The sequence below is a fragment of the Balaenoptera physalus genome, assembly GCF_965194825.1.
Source record: "Balaenoptera physalus genome assembly, chromosome: 5".
NCBI classification, from domain to species: Eukaryota; Metazoa; Chordata; class Mammalia; order Artiodactyla; family Balaenopteridae; genus Balaenoptera; species Balaenoptera physalus.
The window spans coordinates 119,104,225-119,124,439 of NC_138884.1; the positions used below are offsets into that span (position 1 = coordinate 119,104,225).

Consider the following 20,215-nt stretch of genomic DNA (forward strand, 5'->3'; position numbering starts at 1 on the left):
TTAGAACTACTCTTTACTGTCATCTCTGGGCAGGTTTGTTTCTGCTAACCTGCCCCTCTTTTACGTACCACTGGTCCACAGACGTTCTAAAGCCAGTGGTTCTGTGGGGTCTCCGGACCCTGAGAGGCATCTCAGTTGTGCTGTTATCTTGCATCATTGATGTTTGTTTTAGGCCATATGTGTCCTATTACTTATGGCTTGAACTGAGTATAACACCTACATGTAATATGAAATAAAAAATTTATCTACCTTTTCCACAGTTTTTGCCAAAGCTGTCGGCAAACTGTGATGAAGTAGGTAGGGCTTGACTTGTCATTGATTGTGGCTAAACTAGGCTGGCTCCATTCGAACTTGGGGCAGCTTCACTAAACGTACCCTCAGGATTTAACCAAGATGGGCAAGGGGACGGGAGGGGAGTTTTCCTTTTAAATCGGTTGATGACAACACCTACTTTCATGGGAGTCTTGTCACTAATTAGCCCTTGGGGACATGAGTCTTTTTGCCACCACTGTTAAAGTCTTACCCACTGCTGACTTAAGGACTGCAGCGGAGCTGAGCCACGGGTCAATCTGCACAAGCTGGGCCAGCTCTAAGGAAGAAAGGTGGTTGGGGAGGGAGCAGGTGCTCTGTGAATGGGCTGTTGAACACTTGGGATAGGACTAATGCAATTGAGGAGCTGAGTTTTTAATTTTACTTAGTTTCAGTAAATTTAAATAGTCCTGTGTGGCTAGTGGCTTCTGTGTTGGACAGCGCAGCCCAGGGTAGTGGTTACAGTGTGGCCTTCAGAACCTTGATTCAGATCCCAGCTCTGCGGCCTACCTATTGTGTGACCGTGGGCACATTTCTTAACCTTGTAAGGTTGTTTTGAGAATTGTCATCGTGTTAAGGGTTTAGAGCAGTGCCTGGGAAGAAGTAAGAAGTGTGTGTTTAATTACTGTTGGCTTATTATGTTTACTCGGTATTTTGAGTAGAAGGGTGTTAGAGTTCATGTAGAATATGAAACTTTACTGTTTCTTTGTTTTTGTTTTGAGCCACGCCCTCACGGCTTGCAGGATCTTAGTTCCCCAGCCAGGGATTGAACCTGCACCCCAGTGGTGAAAGCGCAGGGTCCTAACCACTGGACCACCAGGGAATTCCCATCTACTGTTTTCTTTTTTAACTTTTACGTTTTCTTGCTTTTTTTTTTTTTTTTGCTCCAGGTTGCTGCAGCAACTGGCCACACAGTAGTGTTGGTGGACCAAACAGAGGACATCCTGGCAAAATCTAGAAAGGGAATTGAGGAAAGCCTTCGGAAAGTGGCCAAGAAGAAGTTTGCAGAAAACCCCAAGGTAATTTCTTGTCATCAGTGTCCTCAAGACCAGTCCTCTGACCACTTCACATTTGTGAGGGGGTTCTGGCCTTTGCTTGCTTTTTCAATTTGTTTGAATTGAAACTTTAGGCCAGTATAATAGGCCTAACTGTAGGCCAATATAATAACATAATCACTAACTATTCCACGGGAAATATTGAGGTTAAATAAAATTAATTTTACCTGTTTCTTTTCGCTTGTTAAAATGCAACCAGTAGAAATTTTAAATCACCTATCGTCTTGCATTATATTTCTGTTGAACAGCTCTGATAGTTGCTTACTTCTTGATGACTTTGGATGCCTTTAGCTGATTGTGACCATTTTGAATCCTCATGGGCAAATTACATTTTGAAGTAAAATGGCAGCTGATAGGGGCACTGTCTGTTTCTGCCCTAACGGAGGTCTCTTTGCGGAAACGTGGAGGCACAAATGAGGAAAAGACAGGACTGTGAGCTCTTTTAGAGCAGAGACTGTGTCCGGCGTGCTTTTGAACCACCCGTTGCCGGCACATGACGGGCGATCATTATTTGACGAGTGACTGCTGAGTTCAGCTTTCTGACTCCTCGCTCCTGCCCTTACTCGGCTCTCCCCTGCCTCCTACTAGAGGGAGATAGTCAGCACCACCTCTCAGACTCATGGATGGGGCTGAGCTCAGCCGTTGCCCTTTCCTGGAAGACAAATTACAGGCTTCCAAGAAGCCCGTCATGGAACAGTACATGGCTGGCTGGCTCTTCACTCAGAACACATAGAACAGGCCAAGCCAGGTGCTGTGAACAAACAGTTTAGTTGCTGGAGCAGAGCTGACTACGAGCTTGAAAGGTTATGACTGACACACGACAGTGTGCTGACCAGCAGTTGGGATTGTTCACAGGCTGATTCTTGCCCTGGTGTCCAGAAGTATATTGAGATGCTGTCTGCCCTAAGAAGAAACGTAGGGAGTTTTATTTCTCAGAATTTCAGGACACATTCAAGTTGTGTCTGGGGTATCCTCGCCCTCCTCTTTCCTCTCGCCTTAGCAGCAAATCACACACCATTTTCCAGTGAGCCCAGTGACTGTTCCCTTCTCACTCCACTGCATTAGGCTGGCGATGAGTTCATGGAGAAGACCCTGAGCAGCATACTGACCAGCATGGACGCAGCGTCCGTGGTCCACAGCACAGACCTGGTGGTGGAGGCCATCGTAGAGAATCTGACCGTGAAGAGCGAGCTCTTCAAGAGGCTGGACAAGTTTGCTGCCGAGTACGTGATCTCTGGGAGATCTGGTTGGGTCTGGGGGCTTCCTCCTGGGCGCCTGGGCTTTTCTCCTGGGAAGGAGTCTTCTGACACTAAGACTTTTTATTGCCCTACAGCTGCTTCCAGAAGAGCTGACACTGCTTCCCTTTTTCTCCATCCCCTACCCCCAGTTTGCTTCCCGAGGCTCGGGCTGCCCTGATCTGATCCTTGTCCCCAGATGAGGGTGGAGTTTCCCATGTGAAATGGAGGGTCCGTCCAGGGACAGGCCTTCATCTCTTGCAGCGTCTTTGTCATGGGCCCTCCCAGGCCAGAGGATGGAGGCACTCGGACATGTCCTTAAGTGTCTGCTGAGCAACCTCAGAGCAATTTGGTGTGTCCCCTCTTTTGGGTGGAACCAGCAGCATGATGTAATTGAAGGGAATGCTTCTCTGTCTGCACAGTTTTCTAAGACCCTCCTGCTTTGAGCTTTCTGTGGGTTAAATCAAAACACTCTTAGGAGCCATTAAGGAGCACTGAGTTCTTACCCAGCTTCCTGGCAAAGGGTGGGAGAGGGGAGCCAGCCTCATGCGAGTCATGCACAGGGCCGCCGGGCTCAGGACTGTCTGTGTGGTGTCAGCAAGCTGTGCACATGTGCAGCTCTAGTTCTGCGTGTGGCTCTTGGTGATACTGACACCTGATGCATTCATTCATGCTCTTCTTGTGGTTTGCTTGGCCACGCTTCACCCTTCTTGGTTGGGACTCAAAGTCAAATAAGATTATATGACAACAGTAATTCTTAGGCAGCCACCAGTGAGCACTGGCTAAAGAGAAACACTTGCATACCAGCCTGCTGGATTGTCAGCCCTTAGAGCTCTATGGTCTGGTGGCCGGAGAGGCCCTGCCCTGACAAAGAGAAGAGGCCTGTCTTTCTGTCACCTGTGTGTCACTCTGCTGACCAGCATGCTCATGTGCTTTACATGGGCATTTAGGGGCTGCAGCACCATCTGACAGAAACAGAAGGTTGTCTTGGTAGGGGTGTTGACTCCCAAGTCAGCGGGGAACCCTCTGAGTCAGTAAAACACCCACTCCCAGAAAAGGGAGTATTGTCAAGCAGGTTGGTCTTTATTGGAATGTTGGTCATTCCCTCGTGACAGTGACGGGTCTGACTGCCCTCTTTTGTCAGTGTCGAGTAAGGGAAGGACTGTTAGGGGAAAGTCAGGTGGCCTGGGGCCTGGTGCCAGACCCCCCCCTTCCCTCTCTGACCTTGGACAGTCATGAACCCTCTCTGACCCTCAGTTTTTTTTGTTGTTGTTGTTTTTTTACTTTTGACTGTGTTGGGTCTTCGTTTCTGTGCGAGGGCTTTCTCTAGTTGCGGCAAGCGGGGGCCATTCTTCATCGCGGTGCGCGGGCCTCTCACTATCGCGGCCTCCCTTGTTGCGGAGCACAGGCTCCAGACGCGCAGGCTCAGTAATTGTGGCTCACGGGTGTAGTTGCTCCGCGGCATGTGGGATCCTCCCAGACCGGGGCTCGAACCCGTGTCCCCTGCATTAGCAGGCAGACCCCCAACCACTGCGCCACCAGGGAAGCCCGACCCTCAGTTTTATCATCTGTAATTTGAGTTCAGGAGTTAGGGGTAAATAATTTCCAAGACCTTCCCAGTTCTAACTCTAAGACTAGTTGCCCTGTCTGTGAAATGGAGGTAGTGGTACCTATTGCACAGGGTTGTTTAGGAAACTCGTGTAACTCAGCTCACATTTCCGGAGAGCTACTGTATGTCAGGCACTATACTAGCCTCTTTCACCTAAGTTTATATCATAAAACAGATGTGACACGTGACAGGACCCGTAGTAGGCACGCCATAGATGTGACTTTGCTTCTGGCCCCAGCCATCCTCCTCCACACTCTTGTTTTCATTTTAGATCACCGCCTTTATTGAATGTTTGCTGAATTGTTGTTGTTGTGTTTTTTTATTGATAAAACAGCTTGATTGAGATACTTTACTGCTTAGTTTTGCAGTTCGATCCTATAATGGGAGACGAAAATATATTCTAGTGATAAAGTTCCACTTGGAAGCCCTGATAAAACAGTTGCATCCTGGAAGAGAGCACAAATTCCCTAGCTGCAGTATAAGACGTGCAGATGAAAAGCTTCCCTAAGGCCCATGGCCCATCCCAGCTGAGTCCTGGCTCCCCACTTTTGACAAAGCATGGGCTCTCCTCCACCACAGTCCACCATCCCCTCTAGTCTTCATACCTGGGGGTGTTTCCAGTGACCATCATGCTTGTGCTGTTGATTTTCTGTTGGTGCATTTAAGAGGAAAGTTTTTTGGTACGTGAATGTCAGAAAGGGAAAAACAAAAGATGGTCCTAGAGAGTCAAGTGTTTCAAGGAAAATGTGAGAGTGTGCTTTTTTGTGGAAGATACCATGTACATACGTCGTGTTTGTGTTGAAGGAAGGCAGTGTGAGACACTGTTAGTAGCCGAGCCAGCCTGGCCGATTAGGAGAGGTGGCGGTGGAGGTCTGTCGGCAGGAGACATCTTTCTCCTTCCGGTAATATGTGTGCTGGGAGTGTCCTGGGTTGGAGACACTCGGCACTGGGCCCTGATGTACAGTCTTCCTTCTGTATCTGTCAGGGTTGGTTCTAGGACCCCCCGTGAATACCAAAATCTGAGGATGCTCGAGTCCCTTACATAAAGTGGTGTAGTATTTGCATGTAACCTATGCAATCCCCCATATACTTTAAATCATCTCTAGATTACTTATTATGTCTGATACAATGTAAATGCCATGTAGACTTCCCTGGTGGTCCAGTGGTTAAGACTTTGCCTTCCAGTGCAGGGGGTGCAGGCTCGATCCCTGGTTGGGGAGCCAAGATCCCACATGCCTCGTGGACCAAAAACAACCCCAAAAAACATGAACAACAGAAGCAATATTGTAATAAATTCAGTAAAAACTTTAAAAAAAATGGTCCACATCACTGTAAATGCTATGTAAATCACACAGCAAGTCCAAGTTTTGTTTTTTGGAGCTTTTTGGAATTTTTTTTTTTGTAATATTTTTGATCTGGGTTGGCAGAACCTGTGGATCCTGAGAGCCGACTGTAACTTCATTGTTTGACAAAACGTGCTCTCCAGTCAGTGTGCCTTTGTTTCCCCTTTTTGCAGATGAGTTGCCCTTCAAATGTCCTATAAAAAGATGCCACACTCATCAAAGATGAGTGTGTAACCCTCACCTTTGGGATAGCCCTTTCTTAAGGGGGGTGTGGAACCCCTGTTAGCACAGCCTTGGGTTGTGGAGACCCTGCTGCTGTGCTTTAGGGCACGTCAGCCACTCCTTGTTACTGCACAGGGTCTCCTTGCCTTCTGTGATGGGGGATGGTTTATAGTATGTGACGGGATAATTTATATTATTTTCCCCAGACCAAAAAGCAAGAAACTTTGAAAACTAGAATTTTAAACCTTAAAAAAAGTCTTTTTTAAAAGGAGAAGCCCCTCTAGCTGGCCTTTAAGTTGGCCAACTGAGAAGTTGTTTGAGAAAGGTCAGTGTTCTTGTGCTGTAAAAGTGAAATGCTGTTTATGTCAGAGAGTGTTCTGCCTTTGCTTTCCTCTAAGAGTTTTATAGTGTCCAGTCTTACATTTAGGTCTTTAATCCATTTGGAGTTTATTTTTGTGTGTGGTGTTAGGGTGTGTTCTAATTTCATTGGTTTTTTTTTTTTTGCAGTCATTTTTCTGTGCTTTTATTTTTTTTAATGGACTAGATTGAGAATCTGCTTTATTTTTTTTGTGGTTTTTTTTTTTATACAGCAGGTTCTTATTAGTTATCTATTTTTTTAAATAGCATCTTGCTTTATATTGATTTTCTTTATAATTTTCTTTTTTTTGAATTTTATTTATTTTTATACAGCAGGTTCTTATTAGTTATCTATTTTATACATATTAGTGTATACATGTCAATCCCAATCTCCCAATTCATCCCACTGCCCCCTCGCCACTCCCGCTTTCCCCCCTTGGTGTCCATATGTTTGTTCTCTACATCTGTGTCTCTATTTCTGCCTTGCACACTGGTTCATCTGTACCATTTTTCTAGATTCCACATATATGTGTTAGTATACGATATTTGTTTTTCTCTTTCTGACTTACTTCACTCTGTATGACAGTCTCTAGGTCCATCCACATCTCTACAGATGACCCCGTTTCATTCCTTTTTATGGCTGAGTAATATTCCATTGTCTGTATGTACCACATCTTCTTTATCCATTCGTCTGTCGATGGACATTTAGGTTGCTTCCATGACTTGGCTATTGTAAATAGTGCTGCAGTGAACATTGGGGTGCATGCCTTTTTGAATTGTGGTTTTCTCTGGGTATATATATGCCCAGTAGTGGGATTGCTGGGGTGTGTTCTAATTTCATTCTTTTACATGTAGCTGTCCAGTTTTCCCAGCACCACTTATTAAAGAGACTGTCTTTTCTCCATTGTATATCCTTGCCTCCTTTGTCATAGATTAGTTGACCATAGGTGCGTGGGTTTATCTCTGGGCTTTCTATCTTGTTCCATTGATCTATAAATCACAGCAAGATCTTTTTCAATCCACCTACTAGAGTAATGAAAATAAAAATGAAAATAAACAAATAGGACCTGATTAAACTTAACAGCTTTTGCACAGCAAAGGAAACCGTAAACAAAACGAAAAGACAACACTTAGAATGGGAAAAAATATTTGCAAATGAAGCAACCGACAAGGGATTAATCTCCAAAATATACAAACAGTTCATGCAGCTCAATATCAAAAAAAACCCAACCCAGTCAAAAAATGGGTGGAAGATCTAAGTAGACATTTCTCCAAAGAAGACATACAGATGGTTAAAAAGCACATGAAAAGATGCTCAACATCACTGATTATTAGAGAATTGCAAATGAAAACTACAATGAGGTATCACCTCACATGGGTCAGAATGACCATCATCAAAAAAATTCACAAACAATAAATGCTCAAGAGGGTGTGGGGAAAAGGGAACCCTCCTACATTGTTGGTGGGAATGTACACTGGTACAGCCACTATGGAGAACAGTATGGAGGTTCCTTAAAAAACTAAAAATAGAGCTACCATATGATCCAGCAATCCCACTCCTGGGCATATATCCAGAGGAAACCTTAATACAAAAAGATACATGCACCCCAATGTTCATTGCAGCACTATTCACAATAGCCAGCACATGGAAGCGACCTAAATGCCCATCAACAGAGGAATGGATAAAGATGATGTGGTACATATATACCATGGAATATTACTCAGCCATAAAAAGGATGAGATAATGCCATTTGCAGCAACATGGATGGACCTAGAGATTGTCATACTGAGTGAAGTCAGACAGAGAAAGACAAATATGATATCACTTATATATGGAATCTAAAAAAAGGCTACAAATGAACTTATCTACAAAACAGAAATAGAGTTACAGATGTAAAAAATGCACTTATGGTTATGGGGTGGGGGAGTAAGGGGCGGGGAGGGATAAATTGGAAGATTGGGACTGACACATACACACTGCTATATATAAAGTAGATAACTAATAAGGACCTACTGTATAGCACAGGGAACTCTACTCAATACTCTGTAATGGCCTATATGGGAAAAGAATCTAAAAAAGAGTGGGTATACATATATGTATGACTGATTTACTTTGCTTTGCACCTGAAACTAACACAACATTGTAAATCAACTATACCCCAACAAAAATTAAAAAAAAAAAAAAAAAAAAAGTGAAGTGCTTTCCTGGGCTGAGCACACGAAGGGTCTTCCTTCAGCCTCTGGTAGCCACCACCTAGCACACCAGCTGCTTTCACCTCACTCTTCTCTCCTCTTCCCAAATTACTAGTTTCTTCTCCCTTCCCTTCTCCTTTCTTCCCACTTGCCCCTGATTTCAGGCAGATTGTAGTATTGCCTTTTGAGCAAGCAGGAACCCCCCAATCTGGTCATAAGGAACCACTCCCCTCCCTGCGCTGTGACCAGGCCCTTGTGGTTGTAGTTAGCATTAGGCCGTTTTGTGTACATTTATCCACGAGGTGGTGCTGTAGGAAAGCTGGTAAGTTTTGCCTGTCTAAATATTTGCCTGTCATGCCTTTGACACCCCACTTTACTGAGGTCTTAAAAAATTAAATTGGGTCTTAAGTCAGTATGGATTTTTTAAATTAATAATTTAATATTTTATATACTCAAAAGAAGATGGTACTGCTTTTTTAAGGAGATTTTATAATAATAAGAATGCCTTGAACTACATTTATCATGTGTATACATGTATCCTGCCTTCCCCAAGTCTACTAGTGTAACCTTAAAACTTCTTTTGGATCATGTTGGTTTTCTTCTGTTTTCATTTTAATTCCCAGTCAATGGAAAAGTAAAGCTTTTCACTTGAAGGGAAAAGATTGTAGTTCATGTTTATGTCAGATGTTTCTTGTTAAGGATTCAGGTGTTTCTTCACAGTTTTTTGCTTCTTTTGAGTGTCTGTGATGCATCCTGTTTTTCCTTAGTCTTTGTTCACTTGGAGTTTCATCTTGTGACCGACGTTGTTGCCTCCTTTTGTTTCTCACATACCGTGTGAATTAAATAATGCAAGTAGCCAGGAGAAATTTTGCTCCCTAAAATTAAGGAAGGATCGGTAAAGACTGCGTAGGCTTTTGGAACAGGTAACTTTTGAATTTAAAATTTCAAAATTTAAATGAAACAGGTCACTTGATTTCAGCCTCTTGTGTGAAGCTGTGTCTTTTCCCTGACCTCCTCTAGGGCCAGGAAAGGACAGGATCTGGGCGGTAAGCAGTCACCTTGTGTGTTGCACCTGAGAGGAGTCCTGACTGCTTCCAAAGATGGGACTCATTCCAATACTCCACTGTCTTTCTCTCCACAGACACACAATCTTTGCCAGCAACACTTCCTCTTTGCAGATCACAAGCATAGCCAATGCCACCACCAGACAGGACCGATTTGCCGGGCTCCATTTCTTCAACCCAGTGCCCCTGATGAAACTTGTGGAGGTCAGTGGGTGTCTGCTTGTGTGTGCGTGCTTTTGCTCTGCCAGCTCCCAGCCCTGCTTCTGTGAGTTGCACCCTCCCTGCCACTGGGGATTGCACTGGGTAGATTTTAGTGGCAGGGTGGAGGGTTGTCCTTGTGCTTGGATTTCTCTGGCCAGACTCTCCTTTCAGAGCCAAAGGAAGAAACAGCACCTAATATCTAGGAAGGCCCCTGTGCTTGGTTTTTTTGCAGCCCTGTGTTCTGACCAGTGATGTCCAGGAAGGCTGTTAACTTTGTGGAATGTCACTTACTTGTTTGTGCCATAGCTGATGGGCAGTGCAGAGAGAGGCATCAGACTGGGAAGGCCGCACTAAAGACCACTAGCTTGATGAGACCACAGAGGGGAGAGCCACCCATGTTCATATTGTCTTGTCCAGGTCAGTTTGTCTAGGCTGGATGTGGAATTCTATTAGAAGCCTGGTTTCCCACAGGAGCTGCTGTAATATACCCTGACCACTGTTCCCGGGGTGAATTCAGCCCCAGGTAAAAGGGCCTTGATATTGTCACCAGGGGAGGCACAGCTCCCGTGTGTTGTGATCAGAGCTATTAAAGCAGCTAGTGGGAAGCAGCCGCATAGCACAGGGAGATCAGCTCAGTGCTTTGTGATCACCTAGAGGGGTGGGATAGGGAGGGTGAGAGGGAGATGCAAGAGGGAGGGGATATGGGGATATATGTATATGTGTAGCTGATTCACTTTGTTATACAGCAGAAACTAGCACACCATTGTAAAGCAATTATACTCAATAAAGGTGTTGAAAAAAAAATAAAAAAGCAGCTTCCAGTAGCCTTGAACCTCCCGACCTCAAACCTGGGAGGTGGAGGAAAGTGGCCAGGGAGGGCTGCCAGCGATCCTGTTTGGGCTGCTTCTGCTTGCTTGCTTGGAGTCTTAGGTACCAGGGAGATGGAGTCACTGTAGATAATTTGCACCTGAAATGTGGCAACTTGCCTTTAATAGGGGGGCTAATTACAGGGTCTGAGGAGCAGCTGCTATTAAAGTAGCATTTGTGCTGAGGCTGAGGAGTTACTGCCATGCGCGAAGCATGGGGCTGTGGATCCAGGCAGGCCTCCGGAGACCGGCCGGGGCTCCCTGGGCGCGCGTCGGGGTCTTTTTCTCCACTGCTGCCTTCTCCTCCAGGCCCCTTCCCCTCCCGTGTCCCCTCCCCCCACAACATAAGCATTAGCATCTAGTTTAAGGGTGACTACGTTTTCTTACAGTTCTCTTTCAAGGACAGCTCTGACCCATCTTGCGATAGGAATTATCTGTTCCACTGACATTGCTTCTTAGTTTCTTCCAATTTACTGCCAATCCCTATGGCTGTTTTTGAAGAAGTTAAGGAATGAAAGGGAGGGGCACAGGGAATAGAAGAAACAGCATTTCTCCTTATGCAGAAAAGAGCAAGGACGTGGAGTGGAATTTTCAGCATTTCAGTACTTAGGGACTAGTTACTTTTTTGGTTACCATATCATGCACATAATGTGTTTCAAAGATAAAGACACATTTTGTAGATTTACTTCAAACTCTTAATACTGTTTTCAACTGCATTTATCTCATAATGTCCATCCGTGTCTTTAGAAATATGGCACGTTGATTGTTAACAGTTAATGCTTGGCAAGTGTTAACATTTTCTAGAAAGTGTTTTCCAAAAGTGCTCTTCTTTATGCAACTTTCATTTTTAACTTGAGCATTCATGTATGTGTTGCTGGTGGTAAGCACCACAATGCACCATAAGTTGAGTGGCTCTTCTTTACTTGGGGCTGGGCTCAATTTATATGTGTATATGTATGTTTTTTCAGACCCTGTGTTGGAACAGAATATATGTAGCACATTGCTACTTGTCGAACGAATGAGTAAATATGCATCCCTCCTGTTAAAAAAAAAAAAAAAAACCTATAGTATTGACTCCTTTAAGCCAACAAATTATTTTTTTAAAACTTCATAATTAGCAGCCCTTGTCCTAGCTCGATCTATACGGTTCTGATGGAGGTGATTTTATACCTCCTCTTGAATAATTCTCGTATTGCTGTTTGATTTGTGATACCTGCAGAGCAGTTTCTGGCCCATCTCATCCCATTCCTCAGCCCCATCTTCATGGTGCTTTTTTCTCTTTCCACTCATTTACTTCCCTTAGTGCCATAACGTAGCCCCACACCCCAAGCTGTGATCGCATTAAAACATGAATGATAATGATTCTCTTCATTTATGTAGAGCTTTTCATCCTGCACAGACACTAGCTCATTACACCATATAGCCCTCTTAAAAGAGGGAGGATGTGTCAGATATCACCATCCCAATTTCATATAAGAAAGGTGAGGCACGGAGGGTTGATTTGACTTGCCTAGGCTCATATAAAGGGTCTGATGTAGAAGCCAAGCCTGTTTGCTTTGACTCTGGTTGAAGTTCCTTAACTGGCATTTAAATTATATATTTAATTTCTATATTTTTTTAAGTTTAAATTCATCTGGGTCTCTCTCCATTTGCTGAAATCTAATTGCTGACAACGCCTGAGAGTGGACTGCCAGGTGTGGCCCTTGGCGCTGACTTCTGTAGAGCCCAGCAGCCCACTGTGAGCGGGGTAGCAGTCATACTCTGGCAGTGCACCTCATAGAGAAGGTCAGCAGGACGGCCAGGAGCCTTCCTGAGGCGCCTGGCAGCTGGCAGGCCCCAGCCATTGGCTGGTGTTCGCCGGTTATGGAAGCCTTCCTCTGGGATGAACCTGTCCTGAGGCAAAGGGAGCTGCTGGGCTTTGGGGCATCTGTGTGGGAGCGGGCAGAGAAATGGGGGGGTTGCTCATCGCAGAGTCCACAGGACCTGGGCGACCTGAGTGCACCTGTTCCTGAGGCTCCTTCTCATCTGTACGCTAAGAGAAGGTGTGACTTCATGCAGAGTACCGTAAGGGCAGTTGTTACACTCTAGTAGACTTCCAGTTACCTCCCTGAAATACTTAACAGTAGCAAGTAAAACCCTAATAAAAGCCAGCATTTACTGAGCACTTCAGCCCTCATAGGAGCTGCCCTTAATGCTTTACTTCCTAATCTACTTCCATTCTCACCTTAACTCCTTGAGGTAGGTAGAGTGATTTAAATGTCATTTCAGTTTCAAGAAACATTCCCAGGGTCACAGAACCAGTAAGTGGTGTGATTGGTATTTGAACCCAGGTCTGTCTCAGTGACAAAACCTGTAGAACTCTCCTGCGTGCACGCACACACACACACACATATGTTTTTTTTAAAATTTATTTATTTTGTTTATTTATTTATTATTTTTGGCTGCGTTGGGTCTTCATTGCTGTGCGCGGGCTTTCTATAGTTGCGGCGAGCAGGGGCTACTCTTCGTTGCGGTGCACGGGCTTCTCATTGCGGTGGCTTCTCTTGTTGCGGAGCACGAGCTCTAGGCCTGTGGGCTTCAGCAGTTGCAGCACGTGTGCTCAGTCGTTGTTGCTCACGGGCTCTAGAGCACAGGCTCAGCAGTTGTGTGGCACACGGGCTTAGTTGCTCCGTGGCATGTGGGATCTTCCCGGACCAGGGCTCGAACCCATGTCCCCTGCCTTGGCAGGCGGATTCTTAACCACTGCGCCACCAGGGAAGTCCCCACATTTATATTTTAAGCCTTGATTTTGTGTGTTCTGCAGTAGTCCACTATCTTAAAGTGGACGTTTTGTTTCTGGTCTGAAATCCTTCTAATCTGAAACTAAAATTATTTTTGCCACCTGTGTGGCAATATTTGATCAGTGTTTCCTTGAACTGTTCTATTGAGATTGTTTGCTGACTTTTTGGTTATAATTCTTCTCTGCTTTGCGTTTCCAGGTCATTAAAACACCAATGACCAGCCAGAAGACCTTTGAATCTCTGGTAGACTTCAGCAAAACCCTGGGAAAGCATCCTGTTGCTTGCAAGGTAGAGTATGGATAGCTTGGTAAGGGGGTGATTTTTCTCAAAATCTGATTTATTCCAGGTAGGATTCTTCCATAGTAGGATGATGTGGGACGTGGGCCGCTTTTGCTGCAGGCCTGTCCGCAGGCTGTAACGAGCAAGTTGCATCCAGCAGGGAAACCAGACCCCTAAGCCGTGCTCAAGGCCATCAGGTGGATAGTCTGCAATCCAAATGGAGCCACGGCTTCAGCTAAATTGAAAACTCAGATTTCTCTCTGGGTCTTGACTTTTGTCTCTTGATGAGTGAGTGTGTTTCCATCAGTGGTTTTTGTTACCCCATCAGCTTCAGCTTCTTCTGGGCCCTGAGGAACCAGAACCCTGTGTGTCAGGCACAGCCTGGTGGCACATGAATCCCGAACAGAAAACTGGGGCTTCCCTTTTGGAAAGAACACTGCAGGTGATTAGGGAAATGGTGTGAGAGAGGTAGAGCCCACCTCAACCAAGGTAGCAAAAAACGAAGCTGTTTCTCAGTGGAATGTTGCTTATGATTTTGTTTGTGTTGTTTTGTTTTTCAGTAAGAAGTGTGGTGGGTGGAAAGCTTGCCTCCAGCCTTTTTCCCCTGTCTTGAGATACCTGGTATTATATGTAAAATTATCCCCAGCTGCTGTCACCTACTTTGTTTTGATTACCTTCAGTCTCTACATTTGCTGTAGTTCCTCTTCAGTTCCCCCCAAATTTAGGGACTGCGCTTCTGCATGACTTGGCTGTTTTTCTGAAAGGACAATTGTGTCACAGAATTCCATTACAAATTTTTATAAATATGTTATCTACTTTTTTGACCATAATCTTTTTTATTTTTTAAAAAGATTTTTTATACAATTTTAAAAGGTTACTTTCCATTTACAGTTACTACAAAATATTGGCTATATTCCCCGTATTGTACAATACATCCTTGAGCCTACCTGATACCCAGTAGTTTGTATCTCCCATTCTCCCACCCCTGTATTTCCCTGTCCCCACCCCATGGTAACTACTAGTTTGTTCTCTATTCCTGTGAGTCTGCTTCTTTTTTGTTCTATTTACTGGTTTTGTTGTATTTTTTAGATTCCACATATAAGTGATATCATACAGTATTTGTCTTTCTCTGTCTGACTTCACGTAGCATAATGCCCTCCAAGTCCATCCATGTTGCTGCAAATGGCAAAATTTCATTCTTTTTTATGGCTGAGCCATATTCCATTGTATATATATCATGTCTGCTTAAGCCAGTTGTCTGTTATGGGCACTTGGGTTGTTTCCATGTCATGGTTATTGTAAATAGTGCTGCTCTGAATATTGGGGTGCATGTATGTTTTCAAATTAGTGTTTTTGCTTTTTTGGATATATATCCAGGAGTGGAATTGCTGGTTGACCATAATCTTTTAAATACCATTGTGGTTCTTCTCATACCATAGTTTTGCTTTCTAAAATAGTCTCAAGTCTGAACTCACAGTGTTGTATTAACCCGTGAAAACTCAGATTGTTCGTGAATCATCTGAATCAGTCATCTGTCGATGTGGGCCCCAATAGTCTTCCACATGCCAGTCCCCCGGTGGAGGTCTGTAGTGTTATATTAGGGAATCTCATTTTTTAACACTCATTTTTTTTTGGTCTAGTCTTATGGTTTTAAATATTTTGGATTAAAAAAAAATCACATTAATAACCAGAGGGTATGGTTGCACTTTTTCTTACCAGTTGATGCTTTGTTTGTGGCAGAAAGTAGTCATAGTGTTAGAAAGGACATCAGCCTGCAGCAGATCAGAAGCCAGGTGTGAAAATGGAGGTGTGGGAACAAGCCAGGGATGGTCTTCAGCAGCACAGTCGTTAATTCACGCAGAGTGATGATTCGTTCTTCCGTCAGACTGGCCATGGCAGATGCAGGCCTGGGAACTCTGGTCTCATAAAATTGCCCTTGTTGCATCATTGCAGAACTCTCTTCTTAGGTGATACCTTAGGGCTTTGGGGGAGTCTTTCAGGGTCAGCTATTCAAGCTCTTGCTGAGGCACCCAGACGACAGAAGGCAATCACATAGAACAAGGGTCAGCAAACTTTTCTGTCAAGGGCCAGGTAGTAATATTTTAGGGCTTATGGTCTCTGTTGCCACTACTCGATTCTGCTGCATGGACCATACCAGCAGAGAAGTGTGGCTGTGTTCCACTAAAACTTTATTTACAACTGGATTTGGCCTGCAGGATTGTAACTTACCAACACCCGACACAGAAGAATGGCGTGAACGTGCCTGAAATGTGTCTTTCTTCCTAGTAAGACTTCACAGGGAAAGTGTGGTGTGAAAAGGTTAAGGCCACGGACTCTGGAGCCAGCCTGCCTGCGTTCACATCCTGGCTTTGGCACTTATTAGTTGTGTAACCTTGGGCAAGTCACTTAACCTCTCTGTGCCTCAGTATCCTCTACCTCACGTAGAGGTAATAATAGTACTTACTTGTCTCACAGGGTTATTATGAGGAATAAATGAATTAATATTTGTAACGTACTTAGAACAAACAATACCTGGTATATAATAAATATGGTAAATAAAGTATATTTAATAAATATATGTGTATGAAAAATGTAAGGTGTATGATTACATAAAATTAAATTGCTTAATTAAAGGGCTGTGTCTCTTTACATTCTACCAATATTATGAGAGTATCACTCTGCATCCTCAACAGCATTGAATATTATAATGGGGAAAAAACCTCTTGCCAGTCATCTTACTGGCAACATGCTATTTTGTTCTAATGAATATTTCTTTAAATATTTTGTGAGTTTTAGCATGTTTTCCTTATTGAGTTCTATGAGCTCTTTATGTAAATGATTTTAAAACTCCATATATTATATATGGAGAAAATATTTTTCCCAGGCTGCTTTCTGATTTCTAACCTTGTATATGGTGTGCTTCATGTATTCAGGTACCCTACCCCATCCTGAATTTCTACAATAAACTTTTTGAAGTTGAAAAGCATTTTTGCCCTAGTTATTTTTTTAGAAATTTTTTATCAGAGTATAGTTGATTTACAATGTTGCATTAGTTTCTGCTGTACAGCAAAGTGTATCAGTTATACCTATATCCACTTTTTAAGATTCTTTTCCCATATAGGTCATTACAGAGTACTGAGAAGAGTTCCCTGTGCTATACAGTACAGGTCCTTATTAATTACCTATTTTATATATAGTAGTATGTATTTGTCAATCCCGGTCTTCCAATTTATCACCCCCCCCCAACTTTCCCCCGGTAACCATAAGTTTGTTTTCTACACTTGTGACTCTATTTCTGTTTTATAAATAAGTTCATTTGTACCACTTGTTGAGATTTCACATATAAGCGATATCATGATATTTGTCTTTCTCTGTCTGACTTATTTCACTCGGTATGAGATTCTCTAGGTCCCTCCATGTTGCTGCAAATGGCATTATTCCTTTCTTTTTTTCTAACTGGGTAATATTCCATTGTATATATGTACCACATCTTCTTTATCCATTCATCCGTCGATGGACATTTAAGTTGCTTCCATGCCCTAGTTATTAAATCAACATTGTTATATTAATATAGTCTTGGTTAAACTGATAAAGCTCTTTTGTGCATCTCTGTATTTCTGGGAGATGGGGTAGGGGTGGTTTCAGCTTGTCCAGAGTGAAAGGAGGTACACATCCTGTGGCTATGGTGTGCAGTCAGGTGAGTTGAAAGAGTAATGGCAGGAGGCTGGGCGTCTTTAATTCAGATGTTTATGGAGTGCCCAGTGTGTGCTTGAAACGGGACACAAGGCCTGGGGCCAGGGTGCAGATTTCTTCCTGCAGGAGGATCACAGCCTTTTGTTAAAAGAGTGGGCTCCATTTACTTAGTGGAAATCAACTTCACATAAATACCACCAAAAAGTCAACCAACCCAGCCTGCTCCACAAGCTTCCAAAAGATATCAGTAGGTAGAATCCAGATCCCATACTAGGCCTCCAGGAGAGATGGTTAAGCATTTTAATGAGGGGGAAATGAAGAAAGGATGTGCAGTACAAGGAGTCATCAGGGTAAAGAGTCTTCGGTAGTGAGCTGTGAAAGGCCATCGATCTGTTAGGATCTGCTTGTTTGCCCCGGCGCCTGTCCTCAGCTCCACCATCCTGTGCTGTGCGCTGGAGCCTGAGAAAATCCTGAGCAGCCGGGAGGTCGTGCTCCTACGAGGAGTGTTCAAGATGGAGTGTTACTTTTTCTAGACTCCTGAAAGGGATGTGGGAGAGAAGAGGAGTAAAAAGACTACCATTTGAGGGTAGGGCTATATGCACAGCATTTTATGTGTTCTGATTTATCTTCACAACCTGTGAGGTGGAAGTTACTATTCCCATTTCACAGATGATGAAACTGAGATTCAGAATGATGCAAGGTCAGAGACTATTAGAATTCGAGCCCAGATCTGCCTGCCCCCAAAGCCATGCTCTTTCTAGTGACCCCTCTGCCTTATCTGCCTTTATTTCAGGGTCCGTGCAGTAGGGGCTTCTGGGGTACTATAATTGTTGGATAAATTGTCATGTGAGATAGAAGTGAGACTGTCTTGGTACCTTAAAACATTTTGAAAATGTATAGCTTCATAAATGTGGGTAACAGTCCAGGGTGAGAAGGAGTGATCTGGTGACTTTACAAAAGATAAAGTTCATGGAAAATTCATTCGTCTACTGTTTTTCTCTCTCCTCTGACAGGATACTCCCGGGTTTATTGTGAACCGTCTCCTGGTGCCATACCTCATGGAAGCAGTCAGGCTGTATGAACGAGGTAGCTGTCCCGACCCAGGCTGGGTGCAGCGAGTCTGGGAGTTCTCCCGCAGGGTCTGTGGGAAGGGATGGGCCATGGGGAGTAGGGGAGGAGCTTCTGTTTTCTGGCTCTGTGGATCAGCCTGACCCTGGGCCCCCGTGCCTCTGTCACTGTGTTCCCAGGCCCGCCTGGATTCCCTCTGAGTGGCCCTGGGACAGCCCCCCCACTACAGTCCCAGCCAGAGCAATCATAGGCCAACACGGATTTATATCCTGGGTCTCTGGTTAAAGGGTTTATTGCTTAAAATAATAATAATCATGATGATGATGATGATGTAGATGTAAAAATCACAGAGCTAGGAAACCTTTAAAATTCCCTAAGGTTCTAAAATTGTGACAGGAGAAGGGAACTGAGTAACAGGGCTGTTGTGTGACAAGGAATGTTTCTAACCGCCTTGTCCATCCTTGCTGAGTGATGTTATGATGCATTTTTTTTTTTAACCTTAAGAATGGTCTGAAATGGTTTTTTCTCAATACTTTGTTGATTGACAAAGAATGATTCTCCCTGTTGCGGAAGTAGACTTGGGACATGGTCCAAGGTTATAAAATGTCATGTATCCTCCTGCCTACCTTACCTACCACATTTCTGGAAAGGTAACTATCATGTCTGCTTCAAAGGCAAACAGGCCTTAATAGGACTGGATGAAGAGCAAGTGTAATTGTTTTCAATTACTTCATTCACAAATGCTTGCTCCTGAGAATGTCATTTTTGAAACAAAACATTTATACTAGCTCTTCCAGAGAGATGAAAGCATATTTGCTTCCTCAAAATCTGCTTTAAATATTAAAACTTTTCTCTGTGTTTTATGGAGGCATTTGCCTCACTTTTGCTCCAAGATCAAACCAACACTTCTGTGTTTATCTATCAACAAATATGCCTAATTACACCTCAAAGACAGCATGAAGCATTTTGCCCTACTTTGAAAGGCAGAGTTTTTTTTGTAATGTAATGTTTTAGAATATAGCGTGCGGGTGATCCACCTCGTAATGGTGTCTTTCTCACTGAAACATGCTGTCACTTGGATATATTTTCAACTGAACCATGTATCTGGTTGTAAGTTGAAAGTCATTTTCTTATCTTCTACTTTCCTCTTACCAGCAGTGGTCCTTTTCTAAACAGATGGAGTCCCTTTAACCTTCACCATCACTAGGCACCTGGGAGGTGAAATTCGGAGGGGAATCTGACCCCACAGGGGAAGTACTCTTACTTCGCTCTTGGCGGTGCCCTCAGTACCCTGGAGGTGCTGGGGGTCATGTCTGGGGGCTGTTTCCCAGGAAGCCACACTGTGGTCTGGACTCCTCACACCTCAGCTTCTTACCACGTCCCTTCTGCCACCTCGAGGTTCTGCCGTCACTCAGCCAGCACGGGGTGCTCACGTGCACGCCTGCCACCCCGCCTCTGTGAGCCTGCTCTGAGTGGCTGGCGGAGCTGCATCCGTTCTTCTTTGAAACCTGAAGGCATTTAGGATTATCCCCGCTCGCTGCCGTGTCTTTTCGTTTGTCACTTTGGGTTCCTCCCTGGCATCCCAGTCTCCCTGTGCCGGTCAGCCTGCCTTTAGTGAGGCTCCCCCAGGCAGCAAAGGATTTCCCGTTACCTCGTGCCTTTTCCAAACTGGTCTCCTCAGGTGTTGTGTTGTCCAGGAGGGTGAGGGCACAGTGCATGCAGTACTGCCCCCGGGCAGCAGAGTCAAGCCGTGAAGGCAGTTTAGCCCAGCCTTTCCCGAACTCATTGTGGAGAATTTCTCTGGATGACACTGTCTTGGTCAGCTTGGGCTACTATAAAAAATACAGCAATATAGATTGGGTGGCATATAAATGACAGAAATTTAATTCTCACGGTTCTGGAGGCTAAAGTCCAAATTTAGGGTGCCAGCATGATTGGGTA

At 44.1% G+C, this 20,215-nt stretch overlaps 1 protein-coding gene across 2 annotated transcripts in view; it reads left to right on the forward strand.

The window, feature by feature from the left end:
* Positions 1 to 20,215, forward strand: part of HADH (hydroxyacyl-CoA dehydrogenase) — a 48,905-nt gene that overhangs the window by 23,200 nt on the left and 5,490 nt on the right. For both annotated transcript variants that reach the window (XM_082462979.1, XM_082462980.1), the window contains exons 2-6: positions 1,200 to 1,328; positions 2,430 to 2,587; positions 9,465 to 9,591; positions 13,433 to 13,522; positions 18,220 to 18,292. In XM_082462979.1, the coding sequence (XP_082319105.1) occupies positions 1,200 to 1,328; positions 2,430 to 2,587; positions 9,465 to 9,591; positions 13,433 to 13,522; positions 18,220 to 18,292 (577 nt within the window). The remainder of the gene's footprint in view (positions 1 to 1,199; positions 1,329 to 2,429; positions 2,588 to 9,464; positions 9,592 to 13,432; positions 13,523 to 18,219; positions 18,293 to 20,215) is intronic.